At 42.5% G+C, this 17,160-nt stretch overlaps 1 protein-coding gene across 1 annotated transcript; it reads left to right on the forward strand.

Moving 5' to 3' along the window:
* The first annotated feature begins 1 nt into the window (after window position 1).
* Window positions 2-16,622, forward strand: SLC35A1 (solute carrier family 35 member A1). Its single transcript, XM_066315118.1, has 8 exons — window positions 2-230; window positions 3,331-3,508; window positions 8,570-8,729; window positions 9,090-9,242; window positions 10,497-10,563; window positions 13,889-14,065; window positions 15,006-15,140; window positions 16,441-16,622. The coding sequence occupies exons 1-8, from the start codon at window positions 2-4 to the stop codon at window positions 16,569-16,571; spliced, it is 1,230 nt and encodes a 409-aa protein (XP_066171215.1). The 3' UTR covers window positions 16,572-16,622.
* The last annotated feature ends 538 nt before the right edge of the window (window positions 16,623-17,160 follow it).

Consider the following 17,160-nt stretch of genomic DNA (forward strand, 5'->3'; position numbering starts at 1 on the left):
GATGTTTACTGCCAGTGAATCAGTTTCGAAATGCGGCCGGGCGGAGCCGGATGCTCTCCAGGATATCCAGGCGGGACGGAGCTCGACTCGATGGTTCGGCGCGGGCGGCGGGGCGCTCTGGGCGGCCGCGCCGCACTCTATGGTGCGATGGGAGGAGCGGCGGGGCACGGCGGGCGGCTCCGGCCCGGCGGTCCTGGAGCCTTCGGCGAGCACCATGTCGCCTCCGAAAGGTGAGGGCGTCGGCGCGGAGCTCGCGGCGAGTCCCGCGGCTCCCGGTGGGCGGCACGGCCGGAGAACGGAGACAATGCCCACCCGCTTCCCCAAGAGGAAACGCGGCCCGCGCGCAGACTCCCCCTGCGTCCCCCCTGCCAGCGGGAGTTGGAACTGTCCTCCCCGCTGGGGGCTGTGGCACCGGGCGCCACCACCGCGGGAGCCAAGGGGGGGAAGGGGCTACGCGGGGCCGCGGGGTCGCACTGGGGAGGGGCTCTTCCCTTCCCGCCCTCCTCCTGCCGCCCGGGAGCTCAGCGCGGTGTGGTCCCGCTGCGTCCCCGGCGTGTTGGCGGCTAGTGCTCCCGGTCCGGGGCTTGCCGGGTCCCCGGGACGCCTCCGCCTTTAGGATCAGCCCCAGCCGTGTGCCCCCTGCCGCCAGTTCCCCTCTGGGAGCGTCTGACGGTGGCGCAGCATCTTTGGGGCTTATCTCGGAGTACAGGCGGTCGGTGCACAGGGACATCCCCTGCACCCACCTTGTGGGCGCCGCAGGTGTCCCTGGAAACGCTGCCCCATCCAGGTGCCTATCGGAGTGTGTTTAGGTTAGACATTAGCAGGAATTTCTTCACGGGAGGGATGATTAGTTGCTGGAATGGAGTGCCCAGGAAGGTAGTGGAGTCACCATCCCTGGAGGTGTTTAAGGAAAGACTGGATGTGGCACTTAGCGGCCAGTGGCAATTACTGGTCTAGTTGACTTGGTGGTGGTCGGCCATAGGTCAGACTCGATGACACCAGCGGTGTTTTGCAACCTAATTGATTCCCTGATTCTCAGTGATTCTGTGTACAAGGGGGCCAGAGCCCACACGGTCCCGAACCCACAACCTCGGGCAAGCCAGGAGGGCTGAAATCCGCCGGGAAGGCGCTCCGTGCCCCTCTTCCAGCTCCCCCATGGAGGGCCGTGCCCAGGGCTCCGTGGCTTGGGGCCTGGAAGGCTGAGGGGCAGGAGGCGCCCCGGGTAACCCGGCAGGCAGTGGGCTGTCCCAGGCCAGGCTTGGCCCGGGGCTGCCTTCCAGGAGCCCTGGCGGAGCCCTTAGATGGGCCATGGAGATGTGTGGGAGGCCCGCACTTGCATCCTGAGGCTTTGGCCTCTCTGGTCTCTTTTTGCCAGAAATAATTTCATCCAGGTGGGATTTACTGGGAAAAAAAAAAACCCACAAGCTTCTTCCAGCTCTTCTTTTCTGTAGGTGGGTGTAAGTTCAGATTTATCAGCAGGAGTTACGGGTGCCCCAACTATGCTTCCTTCTGCTCCCCTCACTGCACTGGTACTGATGCAGACATGTGAGGCGGGCTGAAGAAATGTCAAGGCTGAAAATAATTACAAATACCTTTTTACATGATGCTCAAGCTATCTACTTTAGATACTAGGTTCATTATGTCTTGCTGCGTTTGGTTTACCCAAGTTTCCAAACCAATGGCAAATTGGGGCTTTTTTTTTTTTTTTTTTTTTTTTTTTTTTAAGAGTAGTTAATAGAGCAAGGATTACGTTTAGCTTTAGTTTTGTGGTGCATAGACTTAAAATCTTCATGTGTCAAATCACAGCATTAATATAATTTCTGCCAGCACTGAAACATCATTAGAAGATACGTTTTTGTAAAACCGTATGGGGTTAATTATATTTCCTGGTTGTTATGCCCTTGGATTCCCTCCCCACAATCCAAATTTAATTTAAAAATGGATTACAGCTTGTAAGTCTCTTCTAAGCATTGTTAGTCCAAAAACTAATTGGCTCTACCTTTTAAAAGTGGTTACTGACGTGGGTAAGATTTTTATCTATAAGGAAGGAGCTAATTTAAATGATTGCAGTGGCAGGAGGTATTAACTGTACCTTGCAGAAATGTTATGCAATTGAAGACATCTCTGGCTTGAAAGAAACATGAACCAAAGCATTGGTCGCACTGGATTCAGCAATTTATTCCTTTATTAAATGAGAAAAGTTATTACAAAACTACTTGTCCTGTATCTTGTTACCTAATCAGCAGAGGAACACAAACTTACACCAGTTGAAACACGTTTCTTTAGGATATTTAGAACATGACAGTGTCCCCAAAGGTGCTGCTGAACAACCAATACCCACCAGAGAAGTGCCAAACATAACAATCTAGCAGTTAGAAAAAGGATTTTGTAGAAGCCTCATATTTGCTGTTGTCTTGTGTTGGGCCTTGCCTTTTGTGCAGAGAAATCCCATTTGGAGTCTGCTGTTTCAGATGCAGGCTTAGCCATTCCCTGACCTGGGAATGCACTGGAGTGGCCTGATGGAACTCTCAGGCCTTAGAGGAGTGTGGATGGATGAAAAACTGTCTTGTGCTTGGACAGGCTAACTCTTAAATTTTGCAGGATAGTAGTTGGTCCAGGTCAAAACTGTTACAAGTATTGCTGCTGTTGTAGGAGAATAGCAGTGGGGAAGACAGAGGGGATAACACAAATGATACACAAATGAGTCCTTGTGTAGTTTTGATTTACTGGAAGAGCCTTAACCATTGACCTTTCTACAGGGAATTTTTCAAGAAAGCCCTTTGTGTTAAGTCCCATCACCATTCAAAGCAAAATCTTCTTTTATAATTTAGTGGAAAATAAAGCTCATGAAAATGCTGCCTTATTTATTAAGATTTTTTGGATTTCTTTGCTGATACTGAACTTTTCCTATCCTTTTGCTTTTGCTAGTCTGCTCTTTGTGTCAGAGTTCAGTATATTACATGGAGAGGATCAGCTGCCATTTCAGAGGGAGTGCCTACTGTCAGCTAAAGAGCAGGAAAGCACAGAAAGACTTTTTGATTGTTATTAGGTAAATATTAATGTATGATTAGTTTTTTTCTAGAATGGAGGATTATTACAAGGGCAAGAGAGCATCTAATTTTCAAACACTTGGAGTTCCTCTACAAGCTTCTTTGAGAAGGCTGTAAAATTTAACTGAACCTTTTTTATGGGAACTGTTATCCCAACGCTGTCATTATTGTCTGCTGACACAGTGGTGTTCAATACATCCCTCCAGCTGGAGAAAACACTCTTTCAGTTCTTAAATTAAAATGGGGGTCACGCTGAGTTGTCTCCTGTGCTCTGTTTCAGAAAATGTCAGCTTGCTGTTCAAGCTGTACTGCCTCACGGTGATGACCCTGGTGGCTGCCACGTACACGGTGGCACTGCGCTACACCAGGACAGTGGAGACAGAACTCTACTTTTCCACGACGGCCGTGTGCATTGCTGAGGTTATCAAGCTGTTCCTGAGCGTGGGCATCCTGGCTAAGTAAGTGTGGGAGTGCTGATCAGTGTTTTGAAAACCAGTCCTTGCTTCTAACCTCAGATTCTCAGGTACCAACGTGCAGGTATGTTTGGGAATGTGGCTGGATAATCGTGCTGTGGAAGGGTAATTTTAGAGTGGGTTAGAGCTTGTGAATCCTCGTCAACTGAAACTGCTTTGTATACAGCACGATATTCAGGTGTGTCCTTTCTACATATTTTCTATTTTTGTATGCTTTGGAATCAGTTCAGAATGTCAGCATGGATTATCCACGATGTTTTGGGTCTTTAAAATGTTGGTGTAGGTAAAAGTTGGACTTTCATCATCTGCTGTGAGCCATCATCTGCTGAATTACGTAAGATTCTTATGTTCCTGCTAATAAATTTTCCCCAACAATGTTACAGACAGACATTTTACTGTCTCTAATCATCTGCAAACCAATGCTGAAAAACTGATAAAAAAATATTACTTTCTCTTATCCCAGACTGCTGGTAAGAGCTAGAACTTTAGTCCATGCATGATCATCTCAAGTAGGGAGGCTATCAGTCTGCTGCCTTTTCTCTCATCTTCCCTGTACTACATCCTTCCTGGGAAGAACCTTTGTATTCTGGACTTTTCCAAAGCCCAGTTCTTGCTGCTGTGGTAGAATTTGTTCTTTTGGGCTCTCTGTCTCTTTTTGTGGCTTGTGGTACATCAGAAGGCTGGCTGTTATGTGCTAGAGGATCATGGAGACACATGATGTGTTTCATATTTTCATCAACTCTTTTCCTCTTAACATACAAATGACATTTTACTTGCTTTAGAAGTGAGACAATATTTGAATTTGGTAAGGCAACTGTGACAAACTGCCTTTTTTTAACCTTTCATTAAATGGAATGTGTTAGAGAAGGCAGGTGTGACCAGTGAGGAATTTCCATTTTTCTTTGCGTGCACCCCAGCACAAAATTCTGGCAGAAATTACCCTGCTGACACGTGGCTCTCACTGGTGTGACCAGTGAGGATCCCACTGGCTCTCTGGAGGCTGTAGCAGCCCACACTTCCCAATACTGGGGACCTCTGGGTGCCTCATCTGTGTGTGTAATTTGTCAAATCTTGTGCACCTGGGATCCAGGCTGTTTATAGTACACCTAGTCCAGCAGGGTAAGCAATCCCTTTTGTTAAGGGTCCGTAACACTGTGTTCATTAAATGTATGAATGGTCTTTTTTACTTGAAATAATTAAAATCACTTTTAACTCAGAAAGAAGTCTTAGCCTGTTAATGTTTTTAGAGCAGTCCTGCACAGCAGAACGTCTCTGTAGCCCATTATCTTCCCTTTGTCAGCAAAGGATGTGTAGAATGGAAGTGTAACCAAGGGGACAAGCATGGGCTGAGCTTTCCTTAGCTGCTGGTAGAAACTTACGGATCCTGTTGTCTTGTGTTGACAGGCCTGAAGAATAATCTTTCCTCCTTCATTTGCTTTTCATGTCTCTACAGATCTGTGTTTTTGTCACTAGTTTATTTTCTGAGCCAGGAGTCCTAGTTTAATTTTTCTGGGATCATCATTGTATCCATCCTTAGAGCATTTCCAGAATTGTTACATCCCTTTTGAAATAGGAACAGGAGCTGCATGCTGTATTCAGGATGTGAACATGCCATGGCATTAGGCAGAAAGGTAAAGGTGCTTTCTCTTTTGGCCTCATTTCCTCTGCTAAGGATTCTGCTCATTTCTCTGAAGCTGATGCCACCCTTGAGCTGGTGCCATCCAAGACCTCCTTGCATCTTTTTGGCAGGTACCCATAACAAGATGAGAGAGGCTTGCTATATATAGGGGCTGTGATTTCCTATGATTCTTTCTCATTTATTGACACCTGATCCTTACTTACCAACTAAAATGGGAATAATCAGATTCACTGAGCTGTTTGGAGGTTATAATGTCTATTCTGATCTGGTCAGCTGGTGGGGTTTTTTCTCTCCAGAGCTGAGGGAGAGATGGGCACCAGCAGACACCATTCATCAGGCCATGCTCACCTCTCCTTGCTAGCATGTCCGGCGTCCTGGTGGGTCCAAAAATTGCCAGCTTTCTAGTAACCTCCCCTTTCAGATCAGTTATGAATATGCTGAACTGCATCAATTCCAGCATAGCTTCTTTCTGTTTCTCCTTTGCAGCTTCCTTCAGTTTTAAGTCCTAAGCAATTTGTCTCAGCCAAGGCAAGGTGCCTTTGTAGTTCAGTAACAAGTCAGAAGATAGAGTACTATCTGTTTTTACTGTACAGCAGGATACATTTGTGTAGGTACTTTTTCTTTTTGAAAGAGACAGTGTTGGTAACTGCAGCATACAGGATACCAGAGTACAATTCTCCCACTGTTCCAGCTGCCAAATTTGTTTTTTTACGCATTATTACATGATGTCTTCACTGTTTACTCTTAAGGCATCTCCTGGAGGGCACATTGAATGGATGAATGCCAAAGAATTGTCTTTCAAAAGAGAAGCTTATGATAGTTTAAGCTGCGGTAATTGTTAACTCAAGTGTACTCTCCCTTTCTCATGCTTATTTAAAGTCCTGTTCACCATCTGGTAATGGCATTTGCTACATTCTTAGCTGGTACATAACTACTTACCAAGGGATGAAGAAAAGCAGAGCTGTTTTGCCAACTCTAGTTTTGACTTCAGTTTTTCTAACAAATGCATTTTTCTGTTGCATAACTGATAGTTATTAGTATCTCTTCCCTCTTCATACCTAGGAATTGGCTTTGTCAGTGGGGTAATGAATTTATGAAAGGGGAAATGGCTTTAAAGTGAAAGAAAATAAGTTTAGGTTAGATATTAGGAATAAATGCTTTAATGTGAGGGTGGTGGATCTCTAGAAGAGGTTGCCCAGAGATGTGGTGGATGCCCCATCCCTGGAAGTGGGATGCTGGACAGGGCTTGGAGCAAACTGGTCTAGTAGAAGGTGTCCCTGCCCATGGCAGAGAGATTGGAACAACATGGTCTTAGGCTCTCTTCTAACCTGAACCATTCTACAAAGAAAATTGATTATGTTTTAAAATTCAAACCTAGATCAACATCAAGAAAGCTGAATTCAAGCTAGATTATATTTTATTTGCTAATTTGGTCTTGCAGTGTACTTATTTGGGCACCTAATTTTGAGTTATCAGCTGCATATGGAGGTTTGTTTCAAGTTATTTTTTGGCCATGTACTGGATTCAACTTGCAGTTAAAGATTTTTGGTAAGTGCATGCTTCAGAAAGCACATCCACTGTACAGATGAACTATTAGATAGATCATCTTCTTGTTCTCAAAAACTGAAGGGAAGATAGTGATTATTAGACACGTGTTGTTCTTTATTGCTGAAATTTGGTTCTAGAATTCAAAGTAGACAGAAGCTACTATTGCTGCTGTGACTTTAAAAATGTGATCAGCAAATCTACTGAGCATGGCCTGGAACAGAAGCAGGTATAGTTTAAATATTGTTTTCTTGTTTGACAGCCCACCTTAGTATCAATGAATAGAAGAAGTTATTGCTGTGTGGTATTTTTTTACTCCCTATTTTCGTAGAGTAGAACTGTGTCTGTTCTAAATATATTTTATTTTCAGTTAGACATTTGAGATAGAAGCACTTAAGTCCAGCTGTAGTTGGGTACTACCCAGTTTTCTTGTACATCCTATCTCCCAGTCCTAAACAATGTAATAAATACATTCAGAAATAGAACAAACCAAAAAAAATTGCCCATAATATCAATGACTCCTAACATTTTATACATTTCTGTATCTAGTGCAATTAACCATGGTGAGGTGTAACATGAACTCTTCCCCTTTCTTGTATTGCAAACTTCACTTTAAGTGCTACTTGTCCATGTATTTTCTTGTCATGGTTGTTCCCTGTGGCCAGACATGTCTGGCTTTTTGTGTGTGCTTTCTGTTACGGAAAAATACCAAAAGAATCACTTGAAGCTGCCTTTATAAGGACTGCTCTCCCTACAGGGAAAAAAAATACAAGAAAAGGAAATATATGCTTGGTGTGAGTAGGGAGGAAGGCAGGAAAGGAGAGAAATTTGGATGGAAGGATCACGAGAGGGTAAAGTCTGTGAATCTTTGGAGAGGAGAACAACTGGAATACAGAGTCAGGGATTGATCAGGAAGGGAAAATATGCTGAAACAATATGGTTAAAGTTATTTATTCATACAAGTGTGCAATAGAACCAATTAACAAGGAGAGTTAAATTTAAGAGCAGCACAGTTTGCAAGTTGCAAGGTCTGTGGGAGGGGACAGGAATGATTTTGGATGTTGGTATTTGTCAGTGCTAATTGAGAGAAGATTGGAAAGGGGAGCCGTGAGAGAGCTGGGAAGAGGACTGCAGCAGCAACAAGTAAGCAGCAAATGTCAGATTGATGTACAAGTGATAAGGAAGAACCAGTAATGCAGAGGGCAGCTGTGAAAAACTGGGTAGCAAACTGCAAAACAGCCAGCAGTAACAGGTTCTTCTCCATTGCCTGCTCTGTCACACACTGCAATTACTTGAAGGAGAGGTGTGAAATGCAAAGACAGGGACAGGTGACAGGGAGCACCCACACACCCGCCAGACCTCTTCATGTGCTGGTCCAGCATCTCCCACTGCACAAGTGAGACTGAGAGACCATGGCTGACTGAGGAATGAGAGGTTTTTCTAGGTAAGTAGTGTGCAAGGGTACAATCGTTTTTTGATTGTACTGTGAGGCCCAGTTTAAAGGGAATCTGGGAAATCATAGGCATTTGACATCACACACAAACGTTAATACCCAGTAAGAAAGGGGAGATGTGAACAACAGCCTTCTGTGCCACTGCTTATATTGACACACTGCTATACATTAATGCATCTAACTTCCTGATTCCAGAATGTCTCTCTTGCCTTCAGGGCTTTCTACTTGTTGCTTGAAAACCTCACTTGTTTTTTTGCCAGTTAACCTTTTTGTTCTTTTATGAGCAGAAAGTACAACGGATTTTGAAGGAACAAATTTTCAGCCCTCCCAAGGGATTCATTGATTTGATTTCTGTTTTATAATACCAGCATAGGAATGCCCTCTGTTATGCTAATATTTTATTTTGCAGAGAAACTGGAAGTCTGACAAGGTTAATTACATCTTTAAAAGAAAATGTATTCGGAAGTCCTAAAGAATTGCTAAAATTAAGTGTTCCATCTGTGGTGTATGCTCTCCAAAACAACATGGCATTCGTGGCTCTTAGCAACTTGGATGCTGCAGTCTACCAGGTAATACAGGTTTCTGTCAGGAACAGATCTGGAAATATATTTCTCTTTCCTGGTTCATGAGACACACGTGTCAGGTATCTGCCTGGCACACAGCCCTCTCTTCAGTCTCAATGTTAAAAGTGAAACTGTGCTTTGTTCTATTCAGAGCATACACTCTGCTGGAGAGCTCTTGCTTTCTGAGCTAACCCACTCACTGCTAGAGTCACTTCAAATTCACTTTGTTGCAGTTGGCGATGGATCTGTAGGCAATCAATGAATATAAAGATCTGTGATTCTGTAGTTGAATTTTGTATTTTATTTTCTTGTTTTGGAGGAGTTTATAAAACCTTGTCCTCCACACTACATTCCCATCTTTTTTAGGTGACATACCAGTTGAAGATCCCTTGTACAGCTTTGTGTACAGTCCTGATGCTGAACCGTACCCTTAGCAAGCTGCAGTGGTTCTCTGTCTTTATGCTGTGTGGTGGCGTTACCCTTGTGCAGTGGGAGCCCGCTCAGGCTACCAAAGTACAGGTAGGAGTTAATATTTTGCCTCTTCAGATAAAGAATAAACGACCCTTGCTCACTGGCTTTCATCTTTATGTGTACCGTTCAAGCAGGCTTGTGGTATTGCTATGGTCTCACCTGTTACAATGCAACTGATTGCTACAATTAGAATAAATTACCACAGGCATCATAATCAGTCTAATGCACCATCCTAGGAGTGTCTGAGTAACAGATTGTTTCCAGTAGTTTGCCTTGGTAACATTGTAATTGTTGGAACAAAGAACTTGGAATCTAAGCTCTGGGAGAATTAGAAGCAAAACTCTAGTACAGTGTGGGTATATCATTTAAACACGCCCTTCAGAGGCACTGACCTAATGCCATTGTAGGGAGAAACAAGTGTCTTCTGTTTCTTAGGTCACAGCTGCTGCTCAGCTGCATTAGTGGGAAAGGTAGGTCATGCCTCTGGGAGTACTGGCCACAGCCAAGCAGACAGTGCCTCTGAGCACTGTGAGAGTGAGTACCCACAGAAAGTAGAACACCACACAGCTACACTGAGCTGATCTGAGGGACAGCCCTAGATCAGCAAGTGCACGTGGTACTGCAGTGAAATGCTAATAATTTTGCTCTACTTAAAGAAGTAGCTCTGTGCCCTGGTTTTGGCTGGGATTGAGTTACATTTCTTCCTAGTAGCTGGTTCAGTGCTGTGTTTTGGTTTTAGTATGAGAACAATGTTGGTAAGACTGGTGTTTAAGTTGTGGCTTAGTAGTGCGTAACCATGAGTCCAGGTCTTTTCCGTGTCTTCTGCTCTGCCAGTGAGGAGGGGCACAAGAAACCAGGAGAGAGCATGGCCAGGACAGCTGGCTTGAACTGGCCAGAGGGATATTCTGTACTACAGAAAGTCATACCCATTACAGAAAATCAGGGGATTTGGCCAGGAGGGGCTGATTGCTACTGGAGGATGGGCTGGGCATCTGTCAGCAGGTGATCAATTATCTTGTGCATCACTTAGTTTTCTTGGGCTTTATGTCTCTCTCTCCATTTGTTAATATTAGAATTATTAGTATTTTTATTTTGATTTAGTTATTAAACTATGCTTGTATCAACCTGCAAAGTTTACCTTTTGTTTTCAATTCTTCTCCCCACTGTGGGGCCTGGGGGGACTGAGTGAGGAGGTGGTTGGTGCTTCATTACTGGCTGAAGTTAAACCACAGCAGTCTGGAATGGATTATTGTGAATGACTGAAGTGTTGTATCCTTTTCAAGATAATGGTTGATGTTGCAGGTGGAGCAGAACCCATGGCTGGGGTTTGGAGCGATTGCTGTGGCAGTGTTGTGTTCAGGATTTGCAGGTACAGTATAATTTCTGTACATAGGCTGTATCTAAAGGACTGGGGAACTCACAGCATTTAAAATTGAAGTCTACATTTGTTAACTGTCTTCCTCTAATAGTTTATTCCCTCTGCCCATAATTATCTTCTACTTTTGGTAATTATGGCAGATTTATAACGTGATTACTCCCATTGTCAAGCAAATGATAGGAGCATGTACCATTGGTTTTACATGATGTAACATAGAGGGCTGGTTTGCAAGTGGAAGTGTCTTTCAAATGCTGTGAATAAGACTGTAGGGAGCAGCATAATGACTCACTCTGTACATTTAATTAACGTACATCAATTTTATGAAGTTTACTTTGCAGCAAATAGCTCCCCTTTGGTGATCACATGAAATACTTACATTGTTTTTACAAGGGGAACTGAGCTCCTTGCTCAGTTCTTGTACCAGCTCAGCCCTGAAGTACAGATTGCCGTAGTTCTGTAGGTGGAAAACCTAACTGGGATGTAGAGGGAGCATGAGGAAGGCAGAACAGTAGAATAGTAGCAGGAAGGCTGGATGAACTCAGTGAAGGATTTTTGGTTTTGTTTATTTTTGCTTTGTTCTACAACCAGTGTCTCCCCTCAGCATAGTTTTTTTCTCTGGCGTCTTGAGAAGGACACCAAAACTTTAGGACAAGTGAACTGGTGCTCAGAAATAAAGAAATGCAAATTACTTATTAATTTGAAATTTGGCTCACAGGGGCATATTCCCCTGACTGTAAACTGGACTCTTCCCCCCTCCTCTTTAAAAAACAAGGTACTATCACCCACCTCTAGTACTGTAAAATATTCCAAGAATAATCTTGTACTGCGCATAGATGCTCATTACTCTTGGAAAAACATTCTGGTGGGTGAAGGAAGAAAGGAGGAGAGTGTCATTCTTATTTGGTGTCATTTCAGTGAAATGAGCGCTTTGAAGTAGAAATACTAAATAAAACTCTGTAGACCTCAGTCAGCTTTTCCTGGAAGGTTATGAATTTCCTCATTTAAATAGATGCTTCCAAGCTGCAAGACAAAGTACAGCCTTCAGAGTCTCCTAAAACTCCTGCTTTCCCAGATATGGGATGTGGGTCAACAGCTGTGCTTCCAAAGATCTGCAGATTCAGAGCACTGACAGGCTGATGCAGGCAGCTTGAGATGCTTAGGGCTTTCTTCTCCTGCAAAAGGATTGCAGCTTGGGTTTCCTTGCTGACAGCTGAAGCTCTGGGGCAGCTGGAAGGGACTGTGTTTCATCCACAGAGTTCCTTGTGCCCTTGGGGCTTTACATGTTGAAAACATAAATTCTGTTCAAATTCCCTTCCTGTTCTTCCTTCCCACGCTCACATGAAGCAGTTATTTTGCCATTAGACCTCCAGTTTCTGGACTGATTGTGTTTTACAGTGTGTTTTGTTAGTCCAGCAAAATGAAAAAAGGTTGTGTGTTTTTGTCACTTAGAGATGGAAATTTTTTCTTCAAATTGCTGATCCCGTGATAATTTCCAAGTATTTGGGGCCTCAACAATGCTTTTAAAAGCATTGGAGGGATAATTTAATGGCAGATCCTTTGTGACTTAAAACAGTTCTGAGGAGGGATTCTCCTAATCAGCCCCCATTCTTTCCTTCATCTTGACTAGTGGATTTGTGAATTATATAATCACAAACCTAGAAGCATAGTTTTTTTTATTTGCCTACTGTTTTCTGTGTTTATAACATTTACAAGTATGGTTCATACTCAAGCCAAATTTCTGTTATGTTGTTTACATCTCGTTGTGCTCTGTGGGTCTTCTCAGGGGGCAGAAATCTCAAGGTAGTTATTCTGGGTTATTTTAAAGGCTACAGTCATTAACAATACTAGTTTGTTGTTGTTTACACTTCAAAAATTTATATTCTTATGAAATAATGTCATATTTCCTTGGTTTTATAATTATTTGAACCCCTGAAATATAAATCTGCCTTCTCATTTTTTCACCATAAATACTCACTGTATTCTGTTAAATTATAAGTTGCATTTTTCCTTAATAAAAGAGTAGCAAGACCTTCCTTAAAGCTAACTTGGGGGTTTTTTGGGGGGGGAGTGGGGGGTTGGGGGGGCATTTGCCTGGGGCTTCTAACACACGGGTCTTTGTGCCACCTTTGTTGGTTCCATATTATTTTCTCACATTGTATGAAGGACTGTGTGTGATATTAATCACCAATAAACTTCTAGTCAATAGGGCTCTCACCAGAAGCTTATGGAATTCGCTGGTAAGAGTCCTGCAAACTGCTCTTTGTTTTGAAATGTGGAGGAAATTCCAGAGCTTGGCAGAGTCCTGATGGATGAGCAATGGTTAAAAAGGCAGGTGGTGAGGGCCTTGCCAAATGTCTGCCTCTTACTCTGACAAATGCCTCTCAAGTAGAATAATGAAGAAGTATTTGGGGAGTTTCAGTAATGCCGAGCATAAAAATAATGCTCTTCAATGTGGTAGTGAGAACTAGAGCTTTAGATTAAAATGAATTCCACTTCCTCAAAACCAGCCTGTAGTTTCAATTAGTAGAAGGCCTCGGTTTTGATTTGCTCTTGTAATCCTCCAAAGCTGTGGTTTCAGAACGAGCTGCTCTGCCAAGTGCTCTGCCAGCACAAATCTCCTGAGGAGTTTTCAGTTTCAGTACTGAGGTAATATAGATCCTCCCTTCCTCTCCTACCCTTTTAGAAAAATCGGACTAAAATCAGTTGAAAACTAAAATCAACATAGAATTATTTTCATGGAGGCTGTGGATTGAAAAAGGGTAGAGATAGGAAAGGGTAAGGAGAAACAGGATTGAGGGAGACCTTCCCCTTGAGTCAAAGTAGATCCCCTTGCTAAACTTAGCCCCAGACTTGACCAATGGTTTAGGCCTAAAGATTTTAACTACATTTAAACTTAACAGCCTAATTGAAACAAATTAATAAAGGAGTCTATGAGACAACAGTAACTCCTTATAGGGCTAAGTTAGTTACAAATCTAAAGTACTTGAGAATGTAAGAGAGGAACATTCATAGTCCCTTTGCTGTAGCATATTCATGCTCCCACAGATGTAAAGGAGTTTGTACAGGGTGGAAAATGCCCTTTGAGTTCAGTGAAGTGCTCCCACAAGATGCCTTTTCATTTTCTCAGCAGGCCAAGGGTTTAGACTTGAGGGGGGGGGGCACCAACCCTGGACCCATCATTGGTGTTCAGCAGTGGTCTTCCAAGGACAGTGAACTTGAGAGTTTGCTGGCTCTAAGAGGTTGTCTGGTTTTAAAATGCAATAAACCATGAATCATTATTTTCACTGAAATATTTTTGGTGTTTTGTTTTTTTCAGGAGTTTATTTTGAAAAGGTATTAAAGAGTTCAGATACTTCCTTGTGGGTGAGGAACATTCAGCTGTACTTATCTGGGATTGTGGTGAATTTATTTGTTGTGTACATGTCAGATGGAGCCAAAGTTCTTGAGAAAGGGTTTTTCTATGGCTACACATACTACGTCTGGTTTGTAGTCTGTAAGTATCTTGTGCTTTTAGTCTTTTGACATTGTTTTTCTTCTTTAACAATGATACAACTGATTGCAGGAAGCTACAAATTCAGTCTGACACACTCTCAGCTCAGCATAGGAAATATATAATCATGGAATGATTATATGCAGTGCTTTATTGAAGAGCTCTGGGTGTCGGGGTACAGACCCAAATCCAACTCCAATGAGGGCTCAAAAAGTATAGTCTTATACTCTTTTGTTATACAACTTTATGTATAATCATTATACAACTCTATGTTAATCATGTGTATACATTGTTCTATTGTATACACCCAAGCATGCATTTTGGTAAGTATCTTCCCTTGTGATTCTCATGATTCTGGTTTAAGGTAATAATCACGTTCAGCTACCAACAATTGTTGCAATTATATCATCCATCATATGATGATTAGGTACAGTTTCACCTAACCTAGTAGAGAATAGCTTTATTTCTAAGATACATAGACCTAAGTACAAATCATCCTAATTCCCCCTCCTCCTCTGATTACCCAGGCAAAGTTAGACTTGATTTGGTTAAAACAATAGCATGAAAGCAACATCCTGGTTGCAGTGAAGCTGAGGTTCTATTCCCCAGCTTTGCGGCTGCAGAAATAATTTTAACCCTATCCACTATCATTTTGAATGATTTTATTTTAAAGTAGCATTTTCTTGGAAATTATTAACTTATTCAATTTAAAATTCTGCTGAAACAGCAGCCTAAATAATTGACTGACAAGTAGGTCATCTTTAAATGAGTTATGTCATATTTACTGGATGCCACTAGACATCCCATTCCACTGAATGATCTGTTAAACCACTAATTAGGACAATGTAGCCCAAAGTAGGAGCACAGTAGAGGAGTAAAATGCATCATTTCAATAGGAATTTACTGCACCTGTACTTATGGTGACATGTTATCTTCTTTCCAGTTCTGGCCAGTGTGGGTGGCATCTACACCTCGGTGGTTGTTAAGTACACAGATAACATCATGAAAGGCTTTTCTGCAGCGGCAGCCATTGTTCTCTCTACTGTGGCATCAGTCATCCTCTTTGGCCTCCAGATTAGTAAGTGCCTTTTTGCCTTTGATTTGATGGCTGTGCATGTTTCCTGCCCGTCCAGCCTGCTCTACACAGCTCATACCAAGGCCACCGTTTATGCCCCCTCTGTTTGTCTGGTTGTAGCTTCAAGTCTTCTCTAGGACTCCTTTGCACTAATGCATCATCAGTCCTCGTTGTGGTGCACAAAGGTGCCTGATGACTGTGCTTTCAACGGCATCAGTGCTTTGTTCTTTCAGAGGCATCTACAACTTCAAACAGAAAGAACCTTTCTGGTTTAAACAGCTTTATTTTCATGCATCACTTTCTGGTGCAGTTTAGTGTGTGATACAGCTGTTTACCTGGGACTACTGTTGATGGGTTATTATTTCTTGTTGAGTTTAGTACAGCGAGTGCCAAATTAATTCCTCAGCTGTTTCTTCAAGGGCTTTACACATCCCTGATGAGTTACACCCACTACTGCATTAACTTTTACTTTCCCTGTCTGCTGTGGACACCACCATGTGAGAAAGTCAAAGAGCAGCTGAGGTTGTGACTGACTGATGTGGTAAATGTCTTTGGAAGGAAACAGCAGATGGCCCTGGGCTGTTCTGCAACTACAAAGGATTTTCTCCTCAGTCAAGTCTGTCTGATACTGTGCCCAGCACTCCCTCTCAGCCCTTCACTCTTGAGTTGTGGGTAGTTTCCTGCCTTTATCCAAAGATGGCGTGGGAAAATGTTGGAAAAACTAGCTTTTTTATGTAATATTAGTGAGAAAAAACTTAAGGAAAGTTTGCATAAGGAGAAAATAATCAGTGTTTGGTTGCAAAAGAGCAACATAAAGCAAGGGATGAAAAAATTTAAAAAACTTACTTGGGCAGTGTTTTCTTGACAGTTGACACAAATCAGACCTGGACTAATGAGCTTTCTGTGAAAGCCTCATTAATAGAGTTTCTTAATAACCCTATGTTAGATATGGAAAGGCAAAAAAGGTGTTACCATAGGCTACTTTATCACAGCCACTGGCTTTTTACAATTTAAGTTCACTGTAATGTAAGCCTGGGACTGCAGGAGATGCTTCACTCGTGCTTTTAGGACCACCACTGCCACATTCTTGCTGATGAAACTAATTGGAACTGTGTGGGGATTGTAAATATTCAATCAGTGACAGAGGATGAAGCTAAATACTGTGACTTATCAACAGCTTGCTGTTTAGTGTTGTTTAGTTTTGGGTAACTTCAATACTGCCATTCAGATATCACAACTTACATGGCTTGCTGAAGGTGTCTTATATAAATGTATTTATTTAAACTATTTTGTCTCCTTTCAGCTGTTACGTTCTCCCTGGGTGCTCTCCTGGTGTGTATTTCTATTTACCTCTATGGATTACCTCGACAAGACACTACAAAAATCCAGCCCTCAGAGACTAAGAGCTCAAAAGAGAGACTTGCTGCTGTGTAATGTTGTCCATAAAATGGACGTATGGACTAGAGAAAAACCAGACTTTTAAAAAAACTGGGGGTTTTTTGGTTTTTTTTGGGTTTTTTTTTTGTTTTTTCAAAATTAGCCTTAAGCTAGTCATGAAATGGTTAAGTGGGATAAACTAAAAACAGAAGTTAGTTCTGTTTTACATGTGGAGTTTCCAGTGGCTGAAACTGAGGCTACACAGCAGCTGATGAGCTGGCTGGGAGTTTTATGGAAGGTATTCTTCATTCACGTCGACAATGAAGAGTCACATTTACAAGGAAAACCCAATGAAGGAACTGATCACTCAATTGTATATAATGTATATAATGGAGAAAAATCGGTTCTTTGTGTATTTGATAAACTGTCTTGCTCTTTGAGGGCAGAAATGCCTGAAAGCTTCATAAAAAAAACTATTAAAAAAAGCAACTTCTGCCAGCATTTTCTCTTAAAATACTTGGCAATTGCAGTTTGCTTAATGACAGAAAAGTTTCTCTTCTAGGCAATAAGTATGAGATGATGTAACTCTACAGGGAATACCCCTGCTCTGAGCATCACGTACTCAGTGTGCTTAGAGGTAGACCGT

Source organism: Sylvia atricapilla, chromosome 3 (assembly GCF_009819655.1).
Source record: "Sylvia atricapilla isolate bSylAtr1 chromosome 3, bSylAtr1.pri, whole genome shotgun sequence".
Classification (NCBI taxonomy): domain Eukaryota; kingdom Metazoa; phylum Chordata; class Aves; order Passeriformes; family Sylviidae; genus Sylvia; species Sylvia atricapilla.